Below are 24,551 nucleotides of genomic sequence, written 5' to 3'. Positions count from 1 at the left end.
ATATTTACACACCCATACAGACAGACAAACATATAGGGGGGGAGAGAGAGAGAGAGAGAGAACGTGTAAAATGCAGGCTTTTTTCTTACTTTCTCACTTTACAACTTAAATATCACCTTCCCATGTTAAGCCCTTCCTTTCTCCCTTTGAAAATTCAGCCCTGACTTATTTCTCTCCAGTCTAACATTGATTGGTCTTTACCTAAACTCAGTAGAGTTTTTAAGATCTGCTTTCATAAAGCCTCACAGTGGTGATGAAAATGTTTGAGTATTATGTGATTAAGTAAAGGACGAGTAGGGAAAGATGATGGAAGAGATGGGGATTTTAGATTTCTCAAAAAAATAAAATAAAATAAAAATCATAAAGATAACTCTCTAGTATTAAATTTAGATCTCTAGGGGTGGTAAAAAAGCATTGTTATCAAGGACAGCGATTTATTTGGGGTTGTTGTTGTGGTTTAAAGTTACAGCTATGATTTTAGAGCTCCTTAGGGAGACTTCATAATAAATGTTGGTCAAAAACGTTAACTCTGATAGGGATTTCCAAGATTATCCAAGCAGATGGTACCTAGAATCCATATGATGTCTTTCTTCCTAAAATATTACCCTTAGTTAGCAAATGTTTACGTTCTTAGCAGTGGTGAGGTTTAACAGAGGGTTTGTGAACCTCAAACCTTCCTATTATTCAAAGAGCAAGTATCTTTTTTAAGTGATTAAAGTGGAACAGCCAGGTTCATCATTTTGAAAGTTTAAAAACAGCCAAAGACCACATTTCCTCCTATTACTGAGATTATTCAATCTCTTGGAACATCAGTGAAACATGGCAAGAGGATTCTGGCACCCAAGAAATGGAGGCTTTGGTGGAAATGGGGATGTGTGTCTGTGTCTGACTCTCCTAGAGCCCAGGTGCAGTGCTGGGAGAGAGGCCAGGACTAATTTTTTTTCTTTCAATCTTTATATATATTTTTTAAGGAAAAGTTGAAGTCCAGTTCCTTTATCAAATGACCTGGACAATATTTACCAACTGCTTAAGATGCACTCAAAGGCCTTTTGAACACATTTTAAAATGAAATAAATAAAGATCAGACTCTTGAGTGTCTGCCTAAATTTGAGTACTGACAAAGAATTATATATTCACTAAGAATCTTACTGTTAATAACGCCATTTGTCATTGTGCTTTCTGAAGGAGTTTGAAGAATGTCTATTAATCATTTACATAAGATACATTAAGGGCTGACTATTAATAAAAAGGAAAAAACTCCATTACCACCCTGAAAAAAAAATATTGACATTAATATTACTGTTCCTATGAGTAATGTACTTGATAATAAAACAATGAGAATGATTTTTGAATTTGTTTTTATGATTTTCCAGTAGCTTTTATGTTGATAAATCTTTTATGATTTGTATCAGCAGGATTTACAAAGCCCATGAAAAATATACAAAAACAATTCACAATAGCAATACAGAAAAAAATCCATCTTGTCCGTAGGTTGCACCTCGGAATTATTTGGGCAAAATGCAAAATGAAGGAAAGCAATTGCATTTCACCAGACTCTCCAAATGCCATTTTACATTATAATAAAATGGTTTCTTGGCTTCTTGGAAAACTTAGGTCTAGACAGCTTCATCACTCACAGCAAAATATTTTGAAACCTTAGTTTCAATTCAAAATCATGTAAGTTTTTTCAGGTTACCATTGCTGAGTGAAACCTTATCATTTTGTGTTTAATATGCTAAATTCTTGATACTAGATTTTTTTAAATCTATATATAAAAGAAACCATATGGTGGTATTATAAGAGGCATGAATTATTTCCTACCACTAGGCAGGCAGAGATTTATCACTTCTCTGAAAATCTGTTTGCTACTTAAATGTTAGCTCTCTTGATTCAGGATGTCCACACAGAAGGCAATATAAATGTCTCAGATGGTGTTCCCTTCCAAAAAGAGATGCTTTTTGACTTACCTCTTTATGACTTATCTCTTGAAAAGAAATAATTGATAGAAACATGGAAGACAAGAACAGATAAGAGAGTAGAGGTCCAAGGTGGCAACATAGGAAGACCCTGAACTCATCTTCTCCCTCGGACACACCTAATCTTCACCTGTAGAGCAATTCCTCCTGAAGAACAACTGAGGGCTCATTGAACAGCTTCTGCACAACAAACAACAGGGGACCACATAGAGACAAGTGGGAGAGATGGAGACACAGTATCAATGGGAACCCCACCCTCGACGCAGCAGCCTGCAGCAGGAAGGGATATCACTGATGCTTATCCCTTATCTGAAGAAATTATGGCTGAAAACTTCCCTAACCTGGGAAAGGAAACAGACATCCAGGTCCAAGAAGCATAAAGAATCTCAAACAAGATTAACCAAAAGAGACCAACACCAAGATATATTATAATTAAAACAGCAAAAGTTAGAGAATCTTAAAGGCAGTCAGAGAAAAACAACAAGTCACATATAAGGGAACCCCCTCATAAGACTATCAGCTGATTTTTCAGTAGAAACTCTGCAGGCCATAAAAGAGTGCCACGATATATTTAAAGTGCTGAAAAGGAAAAAACTTACAACCAAGAAAATTCTACCCAGCAAAGATATCATTCAGGAATGAAGGAGAGAGTTTCCCAGACAAGCAAAAACTAAAGGAGTTCATCATGACTAAACTGGCCTTAGAAGATATGTTAAAGGATCTTCTTTAAGTGGAAAAGAAAAGGCCATCACTAGAAATAAGAAAATATATTAAAAAATAAATCTCACTAGTAAGGCAAATATTTAATAAAGGCAGTGGATCAGCCACTTAAAAAGTAGAATAAAAGTTAAAAGACAAAAGTAGTAAAATCATGGGCCGGCTCCGTGGCTTAGCGGTTAAGTGCGCGCGCTCTGATGCTGGCGGCCCGGGTTCGGATCCCGGGCGCGCCCCAGGGCACCGCTTCTCCGTCCAGCGCGAGGCCGAGTCCCACGTACAGCAACTAGAGGGATGTGAGCCTATGACATACAACTATCTGCTGGGGCTTTGGGGGGAAAAAAATGAATAAATAAAATCTTAAAAAAAAAAAAAAAAGTAGTAAAATCAACTATAATTATAATAACTAGTTAACGGATACACAAAATAAAAAGATGTAAAATGTGATGTCTAAAACATGAAGAGGGGATAAAATTGTAGTGCTTTTTAGAATGCATTTGAGCTTAAGCGATTGTAATCTTAAAATAGACTGCTAGATATGTAGCTCAATATATAAGAGCCTCATGGTAACAACAAACCAAAAACCTACAATAGTCACATAAAAAATAGAAAGGAACTCAAACATAACACTAAAGAAAACCACCAAACCACAAGGGAAGAGACCAAGAAAAAAAGAAAGGAACAGAGAAGAACTACAAAAACAACCAGAAAAAACTAACAAAGTGGCAATAAGTACATACCTATCAATAATTATTCTAAATGTAAATGGACTAAATGCTCCAATCAAAAGACATAGGGTGGCTGAATGGGTAAATATACAAGACCCATCTATATGCTGCCTACAAGAGACTCACCCCAGGTCTAAAGACACACATAGACTGAAAGTGAAAGGATGGAAAAAGATATTGCATGCAAATGGAAATAAAAAGGAAGTTGGGGTAGCAATACTCATATCACACAAAATAGACTTTAAAACAAAGACTGGAACTAAAGACATAGAAAGGCATTACATAATGATAAAGAGGTCAATCCAAGAAGAGGATATAATGTTCATAATATTTATGTTACAACATAAGAGGACCTAGATATATAAAGCAAATATTAACAGACATAAAGGAAGAAATTGACAATAATAAAATATCAGTAGGGGAATTTAATACTCCACTTACATCAATGGATAGATCATCTAGACAGAAAGTCAATAAGGAAATATTGGCCTTAAATAACACATTAGACCAGATGGACTTAATAGATATATATAGAAACATTCTATGCAAAAACTCAGAATACATATTCTTTTCAAGTGCACTTGGAACATTCTCCAGGATAGGCCACAAAGTAAGTTGCAATAAATTTAAGAAGATTGAAATTATATCAAGCATCTTTTCTGACCACAATGGTATAAAACTAGAAATCAGTTACAAGAAAAAAACTGGAATAAACACAAACACGTGGAGACTAAACAACATGCTACTAAACAACCAATGGGTCAATGAGGAAATCAAAGAGGAAATCAAAAAATACCTTAAGACAAATGAAAATGGAAACACAACTTTCCAAAATCTATAAGATGCAGCAAAAGCAGTTCTAAGAGGGAAGTTCATAGCAGTACAGGCCTATGTCAAGAAACAAGAAAAATTGAAAATACAGGCATATCTCAGAGATATTGCAGATTCAGTTCCAGATCTCCACGATAAAGTGAATATTGCAATAAAGTGAGTTTCACAAATCTTTTGGTTTCCCAGTGCATATAGAAGTTTTGTTTACACTATACTGTAGTCTACTAAGTATGCAATAACATTATGTCTACAAAAACACTGTACACACCTCAGTTAAAAAATACTTTGTTGCTAAAACGTGCTAATCATCATCTGAGCCTTCAGTGAGTCGTAATCTTTTTGCTGGTGGAGGATCTTGTAAGAAATGCAATATCTGCGAAGCACAAAAAACAATGCACAATAAAATGAACTATGCTTGTAAACAATCTAACCTTACACCTAAAAGAACTAGAAAAAGAAGAATAGAGCCCAAAGTTAGTAGAAGGAAGGAAATAATAAAGATCAGAGTGGAAATAAATCAAGTAGAAAAGATCAATGAAACTAATAGCTGGTTCTTTGAAAAGACAAACAAAATTGACAAGCCTTTAGCCAAACTCATCAAGAAAAAAAAGAGAGGGCTCAAATAAATAAAATCAGAAATGAAAGAAGAGAAGTTATAACTGACACCACAGAAATACAAAGGATCATAAGATACTACTATGAACAATTATATGCCAACAAATTGGAAAACAGAAGAAATGGATAAATTCCTAGAAACACACAACCTTCCAAGACTGAAGGTGCCTATTCTTATGACCTCATTTAACCTTACCTACTTCCTTAGAGGCCCCCATCTGCAAATACAGCCACACTGGGGGTTAGGGCTTCAACATATGAATTGTGGAGGGACACGAACATTCCATCCATACCAGTCAGTAAGGACTCATCTTAGAGTTGAGTAACTGAATTTTTCCAAATGTGGCTCTCTGGTTTTCCATCATTGGAACGAAGTTTTTCTTCTTCCATCTCTCCTGTTTTCACTCCTTTTTCAAAGAGACAAGGCAAGTGGCAAATGAAGTTTTCCTTAGCCTAAGAGCCCCTAGCTGACCCATCCCAGAACTCGGAGTTTGCTTTCAAAATGACTCACAACACACCTTGTTGGTCAAGTCCTGAACTGTAGTTCCGGGCTCCCAAAAATTCATTTTCTTTTGTGTCACTTAGAGATTTTTGAGTACAGGTCTTTGGGTCTGTGAGAGCAAAATGATCCACAACCCAGTAGTGAATATTTTTATGGGTTCGTCTTTTCCATATTCCATATCCCAATAGCATGATGTTCTATTTCTGTAATAAACATAATGAACACTGGTATGTTGACCCCACTAATTGGCCAATCAGTTTACAAAAAAATGGAAATAAGAACCACTTACTGTCCCTGAGCCAGCTGGTATTTATGGATGAGCGTTTGTAATAAATTTCTACAACTTGAGCCACCCAATCTGTGGTGTTTTGTTATGGCAGCCCAACTAGACTAATACACTGACCATACAGATATTTGTCTTTTTTCACAGATCTCAGTTTTGAATAGATTTTCTTTGTACTAAAGCACTGATGTGATTTAAGCTTACAAAATGGAGAGCACTCTGTGGAATGTCTCTTGGGAGGCACCTTCTACTTGCCAAATAGCTGTTGATTTCAGAGCCTTTCATGGTATTAAATGTGACTGTGCATTTTTGGTAATTTTACCTTTGAGAGTTCCAACTCTGCTATTGTTTTTAGCTCTGCACAAAACACAGAATCAAGGTGTCACAATATTGTGAGTCTTGCCATCTGCTTGGAAGCTTTGTGTTCTGATAGAAAGTCTACTCTGCTTGGAAGCTTTGTGTTCTGATAGAAAGTCTACTTACAGCCTACCTTCTGAGATAAAATAGCATTTTTCTCCCTAGGGCTGTTTCCCTTTCATCTTATTTACAAAGGCCTTCTATTTATTCATTTTACTTAAGAGGGAAATAAATCAGATTGTGGACATCACTACAGCCAATGAATGCTCAATAAATGTTGATGGATAGATAGAGGAACAAAATTATTGCAGTTTCCACTTTCACATCAAATAATTGAATTACGGAATTTTATTGCTGGAAGTATCCTAATTCATTTCGTCAAACTTCTTTCTCCTGAATGTCTTTCAAGAAATTATTTTCTTAAACATTTATTAAAAATAATAATAACTAACATTGATTGAGTGTTTACTATGTGCCAAACACTATTCTAAGTGCTTTTCATGGATTATCTCAGTTAATTTTTAATCATGTCGTAAAAGAATGCTCTGGAGTGACAGTGGGTCTTCTTTGTCTATTAAGTCCTTCTCCAACAATCCCTTCATTAGGTAAGGCACTTTCAATTCTTCTCTCCCGAGGAGCCTCCCACACACGCACTGTACAGGCATACACACCTTTTCACCAGTTCCCAAGGAAACCTAGTTGGAAAAGTAAAACGTGCCACTTTTGTCAAAGAGAGTATATTTAATGCTTCAATAATGAAAGAGGACGGAGGTAGGAAGAGAAGCAGATAGTCCCTGTTTAAAGATGATGCTGTTTTGTTGTGCATATTCTTCCCCTGAGGTACTATGGGTCTTTGAATACTGAATGCTAGAGTCTGGAAATAACCCACCTCCTATTTCAGTTCTTGCTCAAGTTAGCCTCAGGAAAGCTTATTATTGTAAAGGGCTTAATCCATCTTCTACAATATCCCCTAGATATTCATTTTAGAAGTAGCCATTCACCCTAGTGTCCTAAAAAAAAAAAAAAAAAGACGTAGCCAGTGCAGGATTATCCACAGTTATGGGAATCAGGGGTGACATCAAGCAATGAAATGTACATAAAATCTCAAGCCTTCATTTTGGCCATTGGTGTACTTGGTGATCACCTCCTCCTACATCAAGCCTGGGCTAAATTTCTGCACATTTTTTGGGCAGAGATACTGAAGAACAAGTCTTTCTTCTTCACCTATATATGAAGTCCTGACATTCATTGATATCTTATCAGCACCCACATTTCATTTTTAAATTTGTACCTGGCACCTTGGAGATATCAGCCAAGGAGATAGAGGAGGAAGTGGGCATCGCAATGGCCCCTCCTATCTACACACCTCAAAATCTCCCTTCATTTCCGCTTCAAAGCTTCCCTGGATGTTACAACAAAAATACCATAGACTGTGTGGTTCATAAACAACGAAATTTATTTCTCACAGTTCTGGAGGCTGAGACGTCCAAGATCAAGTGTCTGGTGACAGCCCACTTCTGGTTCATACATGACCGTTTTTTCACTGTGTCCTCATGTGGCAAAGGGGGCGAGCTAGCTCACTAATCCCAGTCACGAGGGCCTCACCACCATGACCTCATCACCTACCAAAGACCCCACCTCCTCATACCATCACTGTGGGGAGTAGGATTTCAACATACGAACTTTAGGGGGACACAAATATTCAGTCCATAGCCGACTCAGAGAAAAGGAAAAGAATGCACCTAAAAGTCAGATGTTTCTGAGCAGCTTTTTCCAGAAATGTGGGCCATCCAAACCACCAGAAATTAGTTCTAGGCTCAAGAAAATCAAGCAAAATAATATCACTTACATGCTTAGTGTTTGCTATAGTGAGCATTTTTGTTTTAGTAGGTGGAATTTATTTAAAAACAAAGCTGGGAAGCCTGTGTAATTGCACATAAAGTACATTCATACCTATTTTTTAGAATGAGGAAGGGAGGCAATGTGCTATGTTGGAAGAGCCTTGAGCTGAGAGTGAAGTGAGGGGTCACTCAGGCCCAGCCTGGCTCTATGACCTTCCTTCAGCATATCACTTCATCTGAGGGTCCTCAAATGAAGGAGGTGGTCTTAATGAACCAGGGCCCCTCTAGCTCTGAGGTTCTGGGGCTCCTTCTCTTGGAGCCTAAAGCTCCTATTCTCAACGATTGCAGAGGTCTAAGATAGCAGCTTGTCTTTCATGATCTATCAGTGTCCATGTGATGAAATGAATGACAAGTTCTTGGACAGGAAGATGGTCCCACATTAAAACATTCCAGGACACAAAGAAGCTCTGCGTCACAATGACATGGTTTTTAAGGACTGCTGGAGCCTAAGAGGCAGTGAGGTGCTCCAGGGCCAGAGGCCTTTCCGGATCACATGTAGTTTGTGTTTTTTTGTTTTCCAGCATTTCCGTTGATTTGCCTAAGGTCCCACAGCTAGTCACAGATATGAGATCAGTGGCAGAAGGGAAGAGGACTAACATTTATTGCTCCCCTGGTCTCACCAGGCACTGTGTGTCCTACAATTACCTGAGAGTTACTATCCTCAGTCTGCAGATGATTGCCTCCCACATAGTCTAGATAATTAACGTTTTATTGGTGCCTTTTTAAAAACTGTGTTGTGTGGTATTTTTAATATTCTTGCTGCACCCACCCAACCTCACTTCTTGGGTTCAGCAAATGTTTTTATGGGTCTCTCTTCCCACTTTCAGACCCTCTGGGCCCTGTTGGTGATTCCTAACATGCACCACACTCCATGAGCTGTGCCCCATTTGGTCATTCACGTGGGCATCTGTGGCTGAACAACATGGAGATATAAACTGATTTTTTTTCTACAAATTATAGAGACAGCAACAACAACAAATATGTTAAGGACCATTCTCTTTACGTAGAAGTACAAATCACTTAAAATCTTCACCTTCACCCAACTTGACTGTGGCCCAGTGTTTTAGAGTGAATGAATTATATTTTTACATGGATATTTAAGCACTGGCCCTTTATTTTATCCAGCATCATGCCACACTGAAGGGGCCCTCCAAGGAGAAGAGGTGGCACTCCTTAGTGCTGAAGTGCATGGTCCTTTTGAGGAGACAGAGAAGTGTGAACCTCACCTCTGGCCTGAATCAAACCCCCGCTGAGCTGAGATCTAGGCAGATCCAGGTGATCCTCTGAGATTGCTCCTTGTGAATCGGAGATGAGATGTTATTACCGATCTATAAAACTGAACTTGAAGATGGCCTATTTTCAGATGTCTCCAGGTTTTCATTTTAATTCTCTGATAGAAGAGATTGCATTAAAGTGGGCTCACCTTCATACTGAAATCTTGCACAGTGCCCTTCACAGACAAGAATAAGAAATTGAGTTGCTTCCAAGAAATATTTTTATGGCTATAAAGGCAATCTCTGGACTGGTGAATCCAGCTTAAGCTCCTCCACTGACGACTTGATGTTTATTTTGGGGCAAACCACCCATACCAGGCACGAGTGGAAATAATATAAGATGCACAATGTAGAGAAGTGGAACAGATTCTCATGATACTAGGCCACAAACAGAAAGGCTGCTGCTACTCCTCCCATCCACTAGATAAATAAAAATAAAAATAAATCGATTGTTCCAGAGCCCTCCCAATAGATGCTAACTGACTCCGGGAACTGTTCTCTTCTGTCTGTAGGAGTTCTGATAGCCAGACCTCCAGATTCCAACCTTCAGTATTGATAAATGGATCCTAGAAGGTGGTTGTCCATTTGTCACAAGTTGTCACTTAAAATAACATCTCTCTTCCTCTCTCCTGTCTCTCTCACAAAGTTAACCCAAAAATTCTGTTGGACCACTGAGGAGTTTTATTTTTAGGTCTGCTCCACCTTGTTTCACAAAGATTCATGGCTGCTTGCAAAAATATATCTGATGAAAAGAGATAAAATGAATAGTCTTTAGAAAAGTCAGCAAAGGATGGAAAGGAAAGGTGTAAGACTGGAGCACGGTGAGCACAGATTTCAGCGCCCTGATTGCTGGATGGGGGTGACAAATTTGGCTCTCAACTCCCCAGTGCAAAACAAAGAAAAAAGATAGTATCATTTACCTGATTCACGGTATTTCTAGATTTCTCAAAGTTTCTCAGAAGAAGCGTGACTTTTCCTAGTGCTGAGATGTGCAAGATTTTTCTCCCTTGATTCCTCATAAAGAGGACACTGGATCAGTCAGGAGATGGTTCCACTGTGAGGAACCAAAACCCAAACCAACAGTGGCTTGGGCAAGATAGAATTTTATGTCTCTCTCAAGTTGGCATGGGCAGTCCAGGGCTAGAATGGCTCTTGATGGGTGTCAGAACTCAGATCTTTTATATTGTTACTCTACCTCATGGTCCAAGATGGCTGTTGAAGCTCTGGACAAAATGTCCACATTCCAGCCAGCAGGAAGGAGGAAGGAGTGATGAAGGATATACCTCCACCCTTAAAGATACATCCCAGAAATTGCAGAGGATACTTCCGGTTACATTCCATTGACCAGAACTTAATCACATGGCCACACCTCACTTCAAGGGAGGCTGAAAATGGAGGCCTTATTCCAGGCCTAGGTAAAGGTGGGCTTTCTATCACTAAAGCAGAGGGCAGTATATTAGTTTGCTAGGACTGCTGTAACAAAATACCACAGACTGGGTGGCTTAGACAACAGAAATTTATTTCCTCACAGTTCTGGAGGTCCAAGATCAAGGTGTGGGCAGAGTTGTTTTTCTCTGAGGCCTCTCTCCTTGGCTTGCACATGGCTGCCTTCTCGCTGTGTCCTCACATGGCCTTTCCTCTGTGTGTGCACATCCCTGGTGTCTCTCTGTGAGTCCTAATCTCCTCTTCTTATAAGGACACCAGTCATACTGGGTTAGGACCCACCCTAATGGCCTCATTTTAACTTAATCACCTCTTTAAGGGCCCTATCTCCGAATACAGTCACATTCTGAGGTACTAGGGGTTAGGGCTTCGACATATGAATTTGGAGAGGATGCAACTCAATCCGTAACAGGCAGAATAGATACTGGAGAACAATGAGAAGACCACATATTCTGCCAGCATCCCTGTAACTGGATAAATAATACATTCTTTGGAGCCATTTGTTCTGTGCCCTCTTTTACATCCAAGTCTCCTTGAGACCAAGAGTTTTAGGACCTAGTGCACTGCTTTCCACCTCAAGGCACTCAGTGAACACCTGCAGATGATGGTGGTCACCACCCAAGGAATCACAGAGACTGGTAGGCAGGATTCCTGATTCTCCACTGCCTTCTCTTCCCACCACGCTGCGCTGACTCCTTCAAGGTCTAACGACCAGCACATCACCACATGGAAACTTAGAGTCGTGTGCTTTAGTCCCAGATTTTCCATATCAGAGATCACAAGGCCCTAAAGCAGTCATTGCTGGCCCTGGTTTTGCACAGTTCTAGGACTTCTAGAGATATCCCAGCAGGTCTCAAACTATTTTAAATGCTTATATCAAAAGTCATTTGAATTTTTTCTGGATCGTTGTGCGTTGTTTTGTTTTCTGTGGACACTCCGCAGAAGTTTTAGGAGGTAAGGATTGTTGTTGGAAGGTCAAAGCCAGGATGCCACAAGGCCAGGAAAAGTTGGATAATCAGTGCCCAAACCTCAGAAGCTTCTCCCCAGGGCTGAGACTAATCACCATGCCAGCAGCCCCAGCTTGGGCAAAGGCAAAACAGGCCCCAGACTTGGAACTGTACTCTTTTTCCACTTTTCTAACCAGCTTGCAAGCTGTCACCATTGAACACCAGAGTGAGATTGCACTTGGCAAGAAGACAAAGACAATTTCCTGTAATATATGCTGACAGCCTTGCTCCCAGGACACTTCTCGAATCCACCCCAGGGTTCTGGGCTCCTGTACGTCTCTATAGCAGGACTCGTCCCCAAGAGGCCATGAAGTCCCCATGGAGAACACTGTTTATACAGCCTAAGACACAATCTCTTCTCCTTTTCCATTTCCACCCTAGCAACAGCCACCTCAAATGCAGCTTTTGGAAGCCACACAATATAGCTAATTGTTTGCATGGGACAGTAGTATGTTTAGAGATTATGCATCTAAACAGACAATTATTTTCTGCTATTTGCTAGTGGCACTGCCTGCCTGGTGACTTTGGCAGATGGAGAAAGGAGCTAATCCGTAGGTTATAAGCAGAAGGGTTATTGATGAAATGTCACCATCTGTTGGTGTCATTAAAATGATATGAGGCATAAAGAGTTGCTTTTCTTTTTTCTCAGAAAAAGGTTAGCTTAGAGTTTAGAGAGAAGTTGCTAGATTGCAGACAGCAGTGGGGGACCAGACTGGGGAAGGGAATGTCAACCCTGGAAGGGGGAGGAGCCTTATGAACCCATCAGATCAGCTTGATGGGTCTTCAAGGAAGTGCTGGAATCCTCTGCCTGAATAAAACCACCTACTTGCAGGAGATGGGGTACTTGTTAGGAATGATGCAGAGTCTCAACTTTCCCATGGTCCTCCCTGTTTCTGAGGCATCTACCAGGTGGGAAGGGGAAAGTCAGTCATTTGGGTTAAACAGAAAGATCGTATCTGTGAGGGAACAGTTAAAATGCACCTGTCTCCTTAATCCTCCTTGGGCCCACGACACAGAGATTATTCATGTAGTCAGCTGACTCCTTGGGAGGCTGGTGAGCCCAATAGGGAATGATGCTTCCTACATCTGCTACATCTCCTGGGAGGAGATGGAAGTGGTCAGAAGAGGAACCAGGGAGAGCATCTGCAAGCTCCCATTAGGGCTGAGAGCCCTCAGGATGGAGTAGAGAAAGCAGTGGCTAGACCTCATGAACTGCATAGCAAAGGAAACAGCTTTTGGTTTTGTTGACTTTCTCTGTTGACTTCTTGTTTTCCATTTCATTTTCAATTTCTTTTCTGATTTTTATTTGTCTTCTGCTTACTCTGAATTCAATTTGCTCTTCTTTTTCTAGTTTCCTAAGGTGGAAGTGTAGATTATTGATTTTAGATCTTTCTTCTTTTCCAACATATTGCATAGCAAAGGGATGAAGAGCATGAGAAGTATATTTAATGAGGATCCGGATGACCAAAATAAAGTGCACCAACTTCCTAATTCTGCCTTCTTACCTAATCCTCTTAATTCCCTCATATTTGCTGTTTATACAGTCTTTTACCCACTGCCGAGGACATACGCTCAAAAAGAAAGAACCCGTTATTACCAACCTTTTTCAGTATGGCTTAAGATTCCTTTTTTATTATTTTTATTTTTAATTTAAACTCCTGGAGAGAAAGTGTGAGTGATTGTGAAAACCTCTACAAATCCCTTTGGCAGTATCAGAGTTTAAATTATAAATAAATAAACAACACTGCAGCGAGTCGGTCCTCATATGCAGCCCTGCCTCTAGCTTCCTCCTTTTCCGCTCTGCCAACCGGCCCAAGCCTGCCCCAGCTGCCAGCTCCTTAGGGAGAGAGGTGCTGGTGAGAGTCAGCGCGGCTGCCTGAAGTAGGGCATGACGCTGGAGGCAAGAGCCACGGGGGCAGGAGCTTTATGAGGCCTATGCGGGTTATTTATATGGTCTCTAAAGGAAGCATCCTGAAAAAGCTCCTGTTGATATTTTTAGATCTGATGCTGGGTCCTGCTGCTGCACTTTCGTTTTTAAACAAGCAGGGAAGGGAGTGATTGATGCTGTCTGAAGTGCTGTGTTGGAGGCTCCGAGAGCCCGCCTGACAGGCTAATGGTCGTCCTGCCAGCCCAGATCCGCCTTCTGTCTCTTCTAGCTCTGGGACTTCAGAAGCTGCTGACTTCAGCGGGCAGCGAATAAAACCCGGGCCACTTGCTGCCAAGTCGGCAACTCTGAAGTTTACACCCTGGCTCTGGGGCCCTGTGCGGTTGACACCCACAAGTTCAGTTTTGCTCTGCTTCCAGACTATTTCTCTGAGAATGGGGCATATGTTTGCATAATAAGCCTTTGGCTGCAAGTAAAAGGGTTTAGAATTTAACGAGGTGATTAAGCAGGTTAAAAACACAACCACACAATAATCCATGAGTTTAGCTATTCCAGGGCCAGTGAAGGGAACTGAGTATTGTTACTGAATTGTTTCTGTGGTTACTCTCATTTGCCCACTCAAATCAATGATCCAAAAAAATGTTTTTATTTATTTATTTTTTATTTATTTATACTATTTTTGCTGAGGAAGATTGGCCCTGAGCTAACATCCGTGCCCATCTTCCTCCATTTTGTATATGGGACGCCGCCACAGCATGGCTTAACAAGCGGTGCATCGGTCCGCACCTGGGATTTGAACCTGCGAACCCTGGGCCACCAAAGCGGAGCACACGAACTTAACCACTATGCCACCAGCCCAGCCCCAAAAATGTTTTTATTTTTAATCAAAAACAACTCTGCCCAAGGATTCTGAATCCTGTGGCTTTCTGCTCAAGGAGAAGGGACGGGGAGAAGGTGGACACTGGGGTCTTTGGCTCTGCAGATATGGTTTCTCATAAAAAGTTCATGGATTGTAGCTGCAGTCCACTCCAGTTGAACGAGCAGTTTATGAAAGTGAGAAGCTGAAGAGGTTCAGAGAGAGAAAAGAAAGTTCTTAAATTCTCATGGCAGGGCAATGTCTTGTTTGTTCCTGGGCTTCACATTGCGACAGATGGGCTTCTCTTACAAACCTAAAAATTACACGGATGAAGCTGCTGAGATGGCCCAAGAAAACTCCTAATGGGGTCTGGAGCTTCCCTCCTTGCTTTGTGGCCTGTGGACGTTAGTGTCCTTTTTGTTTATTTTCTCTCTCTCTCTCTCTCTACAACAGACCACAGAGACGGGTGAAGATGAGGAGGACCAGCCGCTCAGCCTGACCTGGCCTTCCAACACCCGCAAACAAATCACGTTCCTAATTGTTTTACCCATAGTGTTTCCTCTCTGGGTTACCTTACCTGATGTCCGCAAACCTGTGAGTAAAGCATTTGTGAAATCGGTTCCTTATTAAAAGCCTCGTAGATAACAGTATGCATAGTCTGCCTCTATTTGTCTTAAAAAGAAGGGTGACATATGTGTATGCTTATAAATGCCTGAAATTTCTCTGGACAGATACACAATAATAGTGATTGTTTGGGTTATCAAATCTATGTAACAAACCACCCCAAAACTTAGTGATGTGAAACAACCATTTTATTCTGCTCGTGGATCCTGTGGATCAGGAATTCGAATAGGACCCATTGGGGATGGCTTGTCTCTGCTCCACAATGTCTAGGGCCTTAGCTGGGAAGACTTGAATGGCTGGCAGTGATTCAAATGGCTGGGGGCTGCAGCTATCTGGAGGCTTCTTCACCGATGTTTCTGGCACCTGGGCAGAGATGATTCAAAGGCTGCGCTCAGCTGGGATTGTCTACTATAGAGCCTAAATGTGGCCTCTCCATGTGGCTTGGGCTTCCTCACAGCATGGTGGCCTCAGGAGAGTCTGATGTCTTACATAAGAGATCAGGGCTCTAAGAGTGAGTGTTCCAGCAACACAAGGCAGAAGCTGCATGGGCTTTGATGACTTGGTCTCAGGAGTCACGCAGAGTCACTTCCACTGTACTCTATTGGTTAAAGCAGTCATGAGTCTGTCTTGATTAAAGGGGAGGAGACAAAAAGTTCACCTAAAATATATCAGTGTCCTATAGCACATGACACTCTGGATGGGAGGAGTGTCAAAGAATTTGCAATCATGTTTTAAAACTCCCATAGTGATTGTCTCGAGAAGAAGAACTGAAGGTCTGAGGCAGGAGGGAAACTCACATTTTGTTGACCATTTGTGTTCATGGATTATTCATTCAATTCAAAAAGAAATTCATTTGTATAGTGTAAATGCCTACATGTCTGATCTCCTTCCTGTATCATCATCATTACTATAATCAATATTAGTATCTAACATTATGTACTGGATGCTGTGAACACAATACCATCTTATGATCAGCAAAGTGAAATCTGAATGTAGATCAGATCAAAAGAACACCCCCTCCCAGTGTTGTTAACCTGGGTTCTTGGGCCATTGCCCCAGAGGGTAAAAACTAATGAGAAATAAAGAGAAACAGTTCTACCTTTTATTATGGCCCTACACACACATACTCATTCAACAAAAGTGTGTACCTACTATGTATCAGACTCTACCCTAGGTATTTTCAATAAACTATATTGTGGAATCTTAGGAGAAAAAAAAAATATATATATAGTATGTTATTTATATATACATAAAATATTATTATATTATATTACAGGCATAAGTAGAAAGAAACCTAGGCACAAAGAACTTAACTAACTCATGCCTGGTCACTTTCTAGGGAAGGTGGAAATCTGAAACATCATTTCTAAAAGCATTTGGAGTAGAATACTGTGGTAACATGCAGCATAATTTAGCATAAGTCTTCAAGAAACCCCTTGAAAAGGACAGAATAAAAATCTTTTCCCATTAGCCTGACCTATAAATAATCCAGCCTTGTGGAGAGCCATGTCTTGTCAAGGACAGGCCAGGAAAGGACCTCCTCATGTAAGGACTCCTGACATTAGCAGTTTCCTAGTGAAGGATGCATGTAACAGATGTGGCTCACTTAAAGCAGTATTTAGGTTTCTCTATTCAAGATGCAATTGCAGAGCAGCTGCTCTATGCAAAGGCCTGGCTTCCTGGAAACCTACAGCCAGAGAGCTGGAATGTATTCAGTTTTCTCTGGGCTCACATCACATCTGAGATGTGCGTGCTCATATGCACTCGTTCACTTGCTCTATTTCCATTGCTCTGCTGTTCAGCCCAAAGCTTTTGCTCGGCCTGGGAGGAAAATCAGGGAGGCAGACAGACGTGGTTTTCTAAATCCCCGCAGCAGGCCCAGGGTGGTGTGGCCCAGAGTAGGGGGTACCGATTGACTGATAAGAGGATGTCAGCACACAATCACTGAAGCAGTCAGGAGAATGTGCAGGAATGGGAGGAAGATGCCAATAACTCAAGGCCCTGGGCTCTCAGGGCTGGATGGAACTCTTAGAGCAAGGGCTGGCAAAGTGCTCATCTTCTCCAAGATCTCAACTGAAAGATCAAGCAAGCTGTCAGGGAAGATTAAAGCTCTCAACCAGCAACTCTTGGACAACACACAGGACTCCACCACGGCAGTCGTTACCTGGATGACAACTGCCCTGGCTGATGCTATCATCCTGAGGGGTATAAAGTATGCAAATGCGCTGTGCATGATGCTCTCCTCTGCCATACTGTTGACGGGGCATTCAACGTCCGGTGCACCTTGAGAGCCTGCCCCTGCAGCCTGGGCTAGGGTAGCCCACAGATCTTTCTCTCATTGCATCCCGAGGTGACATCCCTGAGATGGACTGGATTTTTCTGTCTTTTTCTGAGTATACTGTGTGCTGTCTCAAGCAGAAATAAGACTCTCAGGTGGAACATTTGGTTGTTTTTAGATTTGCTCAGCAAATATTTATTAAGCACCTATTATATGCCAAGTATCAGGCTTGTGCCCTAAGAGAGATATAAAGACACAGAAGTCACAGTTCCTATCTTTAAGGAGCTCTAAATGTAGTAGAGGAAACAAAGCATGCCCACATTTAACTACAGAGCAAGACTACACAGCTGCATTTGTGAGAGGAGTAGACTCGAACCCAAGCCTCCTGACTCCAGAGCATTCTCACCCTACCACGATGACTGTGGTGGTTTTTCCCACACAACTCATGAGCTGTGAAACCTTGGGAAAGTCACTTCTCAACTCTGGACCTCATTTTTCCTCCTCTGTGAAATAGAGGGTTGGAAAATGGATAGATTCTCTGCCAGCCATGACATCCTGTGATTAAGGAAAGAGTAAAGAGATAACCATCACTACGATATTGCAAATTTAAGGTCACCGTACTTCCCAGTTCACCTGGGACAGTCCTAGTTTATTCTCAAAGCATACTGCTTTGAAAGATGAATTATATGGTCGTCCTTTGTGTATATGAAATGCTACATGAAAGAAACCATGCCAGTTGATACAAAAGCCAATAAGTGGCTTCTTCATCATGCTTGGCACAGAAGAACTTTATTAGGTTTGATCTTGTATCAGTTATCTTTTGCTCTGTAACACGCCACCCCAAAACTTAGTGGCTTAAAACAACAGGCATTTTTTTAGCCTGTAATTCTGTGAATGGGCCATTTGGGCTGGGCTCAGCTGGACGGTTCTGCTGCTCACTTATGTGGCTGGGGGCTTGTTGGCATAGGAGTGTCTCAGCTGGAACAACTCGTCTCTGCTCCACATGGTCTCTTCTCCTTCAGCAGGCTAGCCTGAGCTTATTCACATGATGGCCAAGTTCCAAGAGCAGCAAGAATGAAAGCCACAAAGCCCTCTTGAGATCTAGTTTGGAATCTGCACGCTATCACTTCCACCACATTCTGTTGGTCAAAGCAAGTCAGAAGGCCAGCCCAGATTCACAGGGTGGGGAAAAGGACCTCACCTCGTCATGGGAGGAATTGCAAAGTGTTGTGGCCATTTTTGCAGTCTACCCAGTCCTCATGTACTGTCACAAGGGCCTCTTGAAAAAACATCCAGGGAGAGGAGAGAGGAGAAAATTATTAAGTAATAGACATTCGTTACTCCTCAGGGCCTGGCAGCTCTGCCTCCTCGCTAGTTTTTGAATTACCCATGGTGATGAACGGCCCAAACCTCGACAGTAATTACAAGGAAAACATGATTTTTTTAAAATGTGTACATCTAGTTTCAGAGTAAATAGTACTCCCACTTGTTTTTATTTCCACTTCATTTATATGCAAATGATATGACAGCGTTTGTTTGATTATGCCTACTTCCAGCTCAGATAATTAATGTGGGCTTCACTGTTACAGTTTTCTTAAATTAATGGCTTCTTTTTAAAATGTAAACCTTAATGAGGAACATGTCTTTGATGAAAATTGAAAATAATCAAGGAAATAAAGATCCAAAAAGTTATATTCTCTCATGGCCTCGGATGGGTGTTCTTACAAAATAGGAATGCATCTAATGAGCTATCAGAACATGACCCATTAGAGCTAGGAAGGTACCTGAGAACACAGCAAAGTTTTTGCAATTTCTATCCTGCATTGATTCATTCACCAAGTATTTATTGTGTCTACTATGTTCCAAGCACAGTTCTAGCAAAGTGGAAGTGATTGAGACTCAGAGAGGTTTAGTGCCTTGTCCAAGCATGCCCAGCTAGTAAGAGGCAAAGCCAAGACTCTAGGTTAGGTCTCCACAGTCGCTTTTACCTCCCTGAGTTTCAGTTTCCTCATCTCTTAAAAAAATCAAAGTGAGGATCATATTGTCTAATAACAACTCCCATTATTATCTGAGTACTTGGGATGTGTCAGGCACTCTGCTAGACACTTTATGTGCATGAAATCCTCAGAACAACTAGATATTGTTATTCACCCCATTTTACAGATGAAGAAACCGAGGCTTAGAGAGATTAAATAATCTGTCTCAGGACACATCACTGGTCATTAGTGAGCAGGGATTTCAATACCGATCATATTAATCCAGAGACCACCCTTTTAATCTTTAATAGGATTGTTTGGGGAACTTTATTAAACATGTACACCCCAGAACCTTGCACAGAGTGGATGCTCAGTGAGTAGTTGTTGGATTTAAATCAGTAAGGCTATGACCAATTTGCACAACAAGCTAACGTCCAGCAACATTTTTCAAGCCAAGAAAATATCACTCTGATGTTCTAAAAGCTTCTAATGAGAACATTAGCTGTCAATTATACAAGTAAACCGTTACATTGGGAACAAAATGGCCGGCACATGGACCCAATTTGCTTTTTGCTAATTAGTATGAGGCCCATCCCAACAGATGTTAGGATGCACCACCATTACTAACCATAAATCGACATGTCAAGGGCTTCAAAATAGCCCGATTGGCTTCAAGAGCTATTTTCTTCCTTCCAAAGAGACTGGTAACTAAATAACTGTACAGATGCTACTGGATGTCTAGAATGAGACCATAAAGTCCAAATAAGGGGAATAGTCCAGAAAAAATGAAAGAAGAAGGAATTACCTGGGCTGTGAGATTGGAAATGGTAGGATAGTTTGACAGTTGGGAAACACTTAACGAGACTGCTGATGCATGAATAGTTGATGCTTCCAAAGCAGAAACAATATGGGAGGTTGGGTGAGGCAGATGGCCATACAGCTGGAATGCTAGTACATCTTTCTCTGATGCTCTTTATATTTTCTGACATTCAGAGCATAGGCTAGTATGATGATCATCATCATCACTATGTCTACAGCCAGGTATATTTTGAGCATTATTGGCCCTGTTTTTCTTTAGGAAACAGTCGGTATAACCTAGATGTTAGGAACACATGCTGTATAGTTAGGCAGACCTAGGTGTGAATTTCATCTCTAGTGCAAGATCTTGGTACAGCGTAGGTGCCCAGCCTTTACCTACTCTTAGTTTATGATGAAGACGTGAAAATTCACAATAATAAATTATTTTTAACCTTTTCTTTCATTGACCCCTAATATATTTTGATATCCTCTAATTACTAATTGGCTTCTTGATTAAGACTCAGGAGCATCAAATTTTGAATTAGAAAAATTTTTACTAATATGTTGATTAGAACTCAGTTCCTTTAAATCCTTCATCTGATTCTTTACTTTCTACCTTTCGACTGGAAATGTTTTATGATTCAGGGACGACATTTTTCAGATGAGAAATATGTTCAAATGACTTGATTTTGAATTGTGATATTATATTAATGAATGGATATGCAAAGGTACAAAAAATAAAATAGTAATTACATACTTAGTAAATGAGCTAACCTGGAAAGTGAGCAATCAATCTATGAAATGAGGCCTCTCCCAGGATATCCAGTACATATGACGTGCCATAAAGTATGGAGACAGCATTCCATTTCCCTCACAGGATGCCCAGAATCAAGCTAACAGACTGGTTGCTGCTCAAATCACATGTGGCCCCACACCACAAGAGGCACCCTTCTCTTCCCTGTGACCGTGTGGCCAGAGGAGATGAAACCCTCATCACGCTTGGGATCCTCAAGTAGTGACTTGTGACCAGAGGAAAAGAATGGGGACTCCAATCAGCTAAATGCCTTGCCTGGGAAAACCTGATTTCTCAGCACTGACCAGTCCAAGGCTCAGGGAATCTGGTCTCCAGAATCCAGCTGAATTTCCAGCTTTAAAGGAATTTGCTTTCAGAAGTGAATGTCTCAATCTTTGCTTTGAAAAACTTACTTTTTTTTTCCATAACCCATTAAAGTGCTCAGGTCCTCAGAAGGGGTCTGAGTCTTTGGCCAAAATATTTTCCTTCTAAGAAAGGAAAGGGGTGGGGGGAAGCATTTGAAAATAAGGTTGTGGCTACTCACGGCAGCCTTTTGCCTATTTAATCAAGCCCACTGGTCTTCCAGACACCCCAGCTAACAAATGGCCCAAAAAAAGCAGCAATCATTAAAAGAAAGAAATGCTTATTGTGAAATTTAACAGAACTGTGTGAATGATAATGAAAACTTGAAATTAGTAAAGAGACTATAAGCCTGGTTTGGAGCGATAGAGACTGTGTTCATCATTATAGATATTCAAAAGATTATCGTGTACAAGTTTATCATTTCCTTTTAATGAAGCTATCAAAAGCCATGGCAAAAAGTGTTCTACACGACTGCCCAAGGTCAGCCCTTCAGACAATTGAGATAGTTTTCATCCAAATCAACTCCAGGATTCGTTTCTCTGGACAAAATTGGATGGCATTATCAAAGCAAAACATGAGATTGTTTCTCAAAGTGGAAAGCTTTGAAATAAAAAGTGTTTGGCAATAATGGGTGAGAGGCTCTCTGAGAACATTCTGCTATCTGAGTATGTTTTAAAGGACGTGGATTTTGCAAAAAAAAGGCATCAACAGAACACCACTACAATCCAGTGCAAGTCTGAATTTCCCTGTAGTGGGATCAGGTAAGAAACACTGCATTTTGAGTGTCTAACTTTGATCAATATTGGAAGGAAACTTTAAAAGTGCTCACACTGTAAGCCTGAGATTGCACAAAATCCAGTGCTAGAGGCAGAACTGGATGTAATATAGTTTGGGGTGGAGAACAGGAGAGAAAACATTCCCAAGAGCGTCTACTCTGCCATCCCAGTGGAGAACAGCACGATGGGGCATCTCTACCTCCGTTACTCCAGTTAACATGTGGTTCAAATGTCCTGCACTGGCCATCATCAGGGATCTATGGAAACCATGGTGATGGCTTCTTCTATGTGGCTTTTCTTGATAATTCATGGGATTGCAAGATGAACCAATCTATTTTTTCTTTTTTTTTTTCCCTCCCCAAAGCCCTAGTACATAGTTGTATATTCTAGTTGTAAATCCTTCTAGTTCTTCTATGTGAGCCACCGCCACAGCATGGCTACTGACAGGCAAGTGGTGTGATTCCGCACCCGGGAACCAAACCCAGGCCACCTAAGCAGAACGCGCTGAACTTGAACCACTAGGCCATCAGGGATGGCTCGAGGCAATCTGTTTTTGAACCTATTGATCTTTTCTGTTTCTTGTTAAATGTGATTAATCCCATAGGTTTTCTGGCATATGGATTATTAGGATCCATGGATTGAAGCAATAGAAACTGATTCTGATGAACTTGAGCAGAAGAAAGAAAAGGGAGCAGGAGAAGGAGGGAGAATAGGGAGTAGTTAAGAGTTTAAAGGCAAGGCTGAGAAATCAGGCCTTGGAAAGGGCGGGAGCAGAGGGCGTCTGAGGAGCCAGCAGCAGGAACAGACAGTTCTCTTCAAGTGACTTACATCTCTGGTACTAGCTTCACAATGATTTGGCTCCAACTGCTTTCCCATTCCCAAGAGGAAACCTTCCTCTCCCAGCTTGACCAGCGGTAGGTCAGGCGTTTTGATTGCTAATCCTACCGAGATCGCAGGCAGTGTGGGAAGAGTAGCTGTGTTGGTGTCTTCAGCTTTGGGCCATCAGATCCACCTCGGTTGACAGCACTGACGCTCTCCTCTTCCTGGTTCTCTTCCAGTCATCGAGGAAGTTCTTTCCCATCACGTTCTTCGGCTCCATCACCTGGATTGCAGTATTCTCTTACTTGATGGTCTGGTGGGCACACCAGGTAAGATCTTGATAGCGACACCATCTGCCTGGTTTTTCTTGTGGTTGCCAAGTGGTTAATCAATGCGTTTTCTTTCTGAAACTGTCACAACAGTATTGTGTCTGACAAGACAAGGTACGTATTCCAGCAGTAAAGGAATTGACTCCACGTAACTTTCCCTCGCCTCCTGGCTTTTCCCTGCAGTGTGGAACCAGACTGGCATAGCCCCAGGCAGCCATGTGGAGGAAGGCAAGCACTGCTTCTTGCCCTCTGCAGCCTGGAACCAGGCCAACCCAAGCCTGGGAGGAATGTCAAGGGTCCGCCTGGCTCCGTGGCATTTACTTTCTCTTGGGCAGCCGCTCACCTCATGTTCTCACCAGCCTTTCAAATGCGTCTTAGGAAAAGACCTAGAGACAAGTGGTCTCTTCTTTGAGCATCAGTTTATAAAAACGATGATGTATTTCACTTGTACCACTTCTAACTTAATACCAATCATAATGCCCATCACAAGAATAAACTCTCAGGAATTGTTTGTTGTAACACATGAGGGAAAGAATGAGATGCAAAGATTTCACATTCTCAAAGAGAATAGTGGTAACCAGTATTGATTGAATGTGTACTGCGTGCCAGGCAATTTACATCCCTTTGTGCTTATAATCTTGATAATAACCCTGTACATAGGTACCAATCCAATGAGGGAGGGAGTGTTGTTGTCTACAGTTTACAGATAAAGGAGTTAAGCTCAGAGCTAATAAGAAAATTGCCCATTAGACCTCAATTAAAAAAAAAAAAGAAAATTGCCCAAGATCATATAGGCAGTAAACAGCAGAACTGAGATGCTAACCCAGAACTCTGCAACTCCAAAACTCATGCTTTTAATCTCTACTATAAACTACATAAATTCCAAACGGCCCACTCATATCCTTTGTTTAATACCGTCTTAAAATTATTACACTTATTAACATAAATAAAATATAGCAATTTGAAATAAGGAAATACACACCAAGAACTTATATGGGTAGACATCTCAACAAATGGTGCTGGAATAATTGGATTTCCATATGCCAAAATAAATAAACTTAGACCTTTACCTCACACCAAATTCAACAATTAACTCAAAGTGGATCATAGTTCTAACTGTAAGAGCTAAAACTATCATGTGTCTAGAAGAAAACATTAAAAATCTACATGACCATTGGTTAGGCAAAGAGTTCTATGATATAACACCAAAGTATGATCCATTAAAGAAAAAATTGATTAATTAGGCTTCATCAAAATTCAAACTTTTGCTCTTCAAAAATGCCATTAAAAAATGAAACGACAAACCACAGACTAAGAGAAAATATTTGCAAATCATATATCCAGGGTATATGAAAAGTTCTTAAAACTCAATAATAGAAGCCAAGCATCTTAATGTTTAAGATGGACAGAAGATTTGAATAGA

General features: G+C 40.9%; 1 protein-coding gene across 3 annotated transcripts in view; it reads left to right on the top strand.

The window, feature by feature from the left end:
- The window catches only part of SLC24A2 (solute carrier family 24 member 2), a 244,763-nt gene that overhangs the window by 201,893 nt on the left and 18,319 nt on the right, over positions 1 to 24,551 (top strand). For all 3 annotated transcript variants that reach the window (XM_087444672.1, XM_087444671.1, XM_087444670.1), the window contains 2 exons: positions 14,826 to 14,966; positions 23,039 to 23,128. In XM_087444672.1, the coding sequence (XP_087300798.1) occupies positions 14,826 to 14,966; positions 23,039 to 23,128 (231 nt within the window). The remainder of the gene's footprint in view (positions 1 to 14,825; positions 14,967 to 23,038; positions 23,129 to 24,551) is intronic.

Source organism: Ceratotherium simum, chromosome 20 (genome assembly GCF_057802395.1).
Source record: "Ceratotherium simum simum isolate JZ-2026a chromosome 20, ASM5780239v1, whole genome shotgun sequence".
Classification (NCBI taxonomy): domain Eukaryota; kingdom Metazoa; phylum Chordata; class Mammalia; order Perissodactyla; family Rhinocerotidae; genus Ceratotherium; species Ceratotherium simum.
Note: the sequence above shows the minus strand (reverse complement) of the source record. Positions and strands in the feature narration are given on the sequence as shown.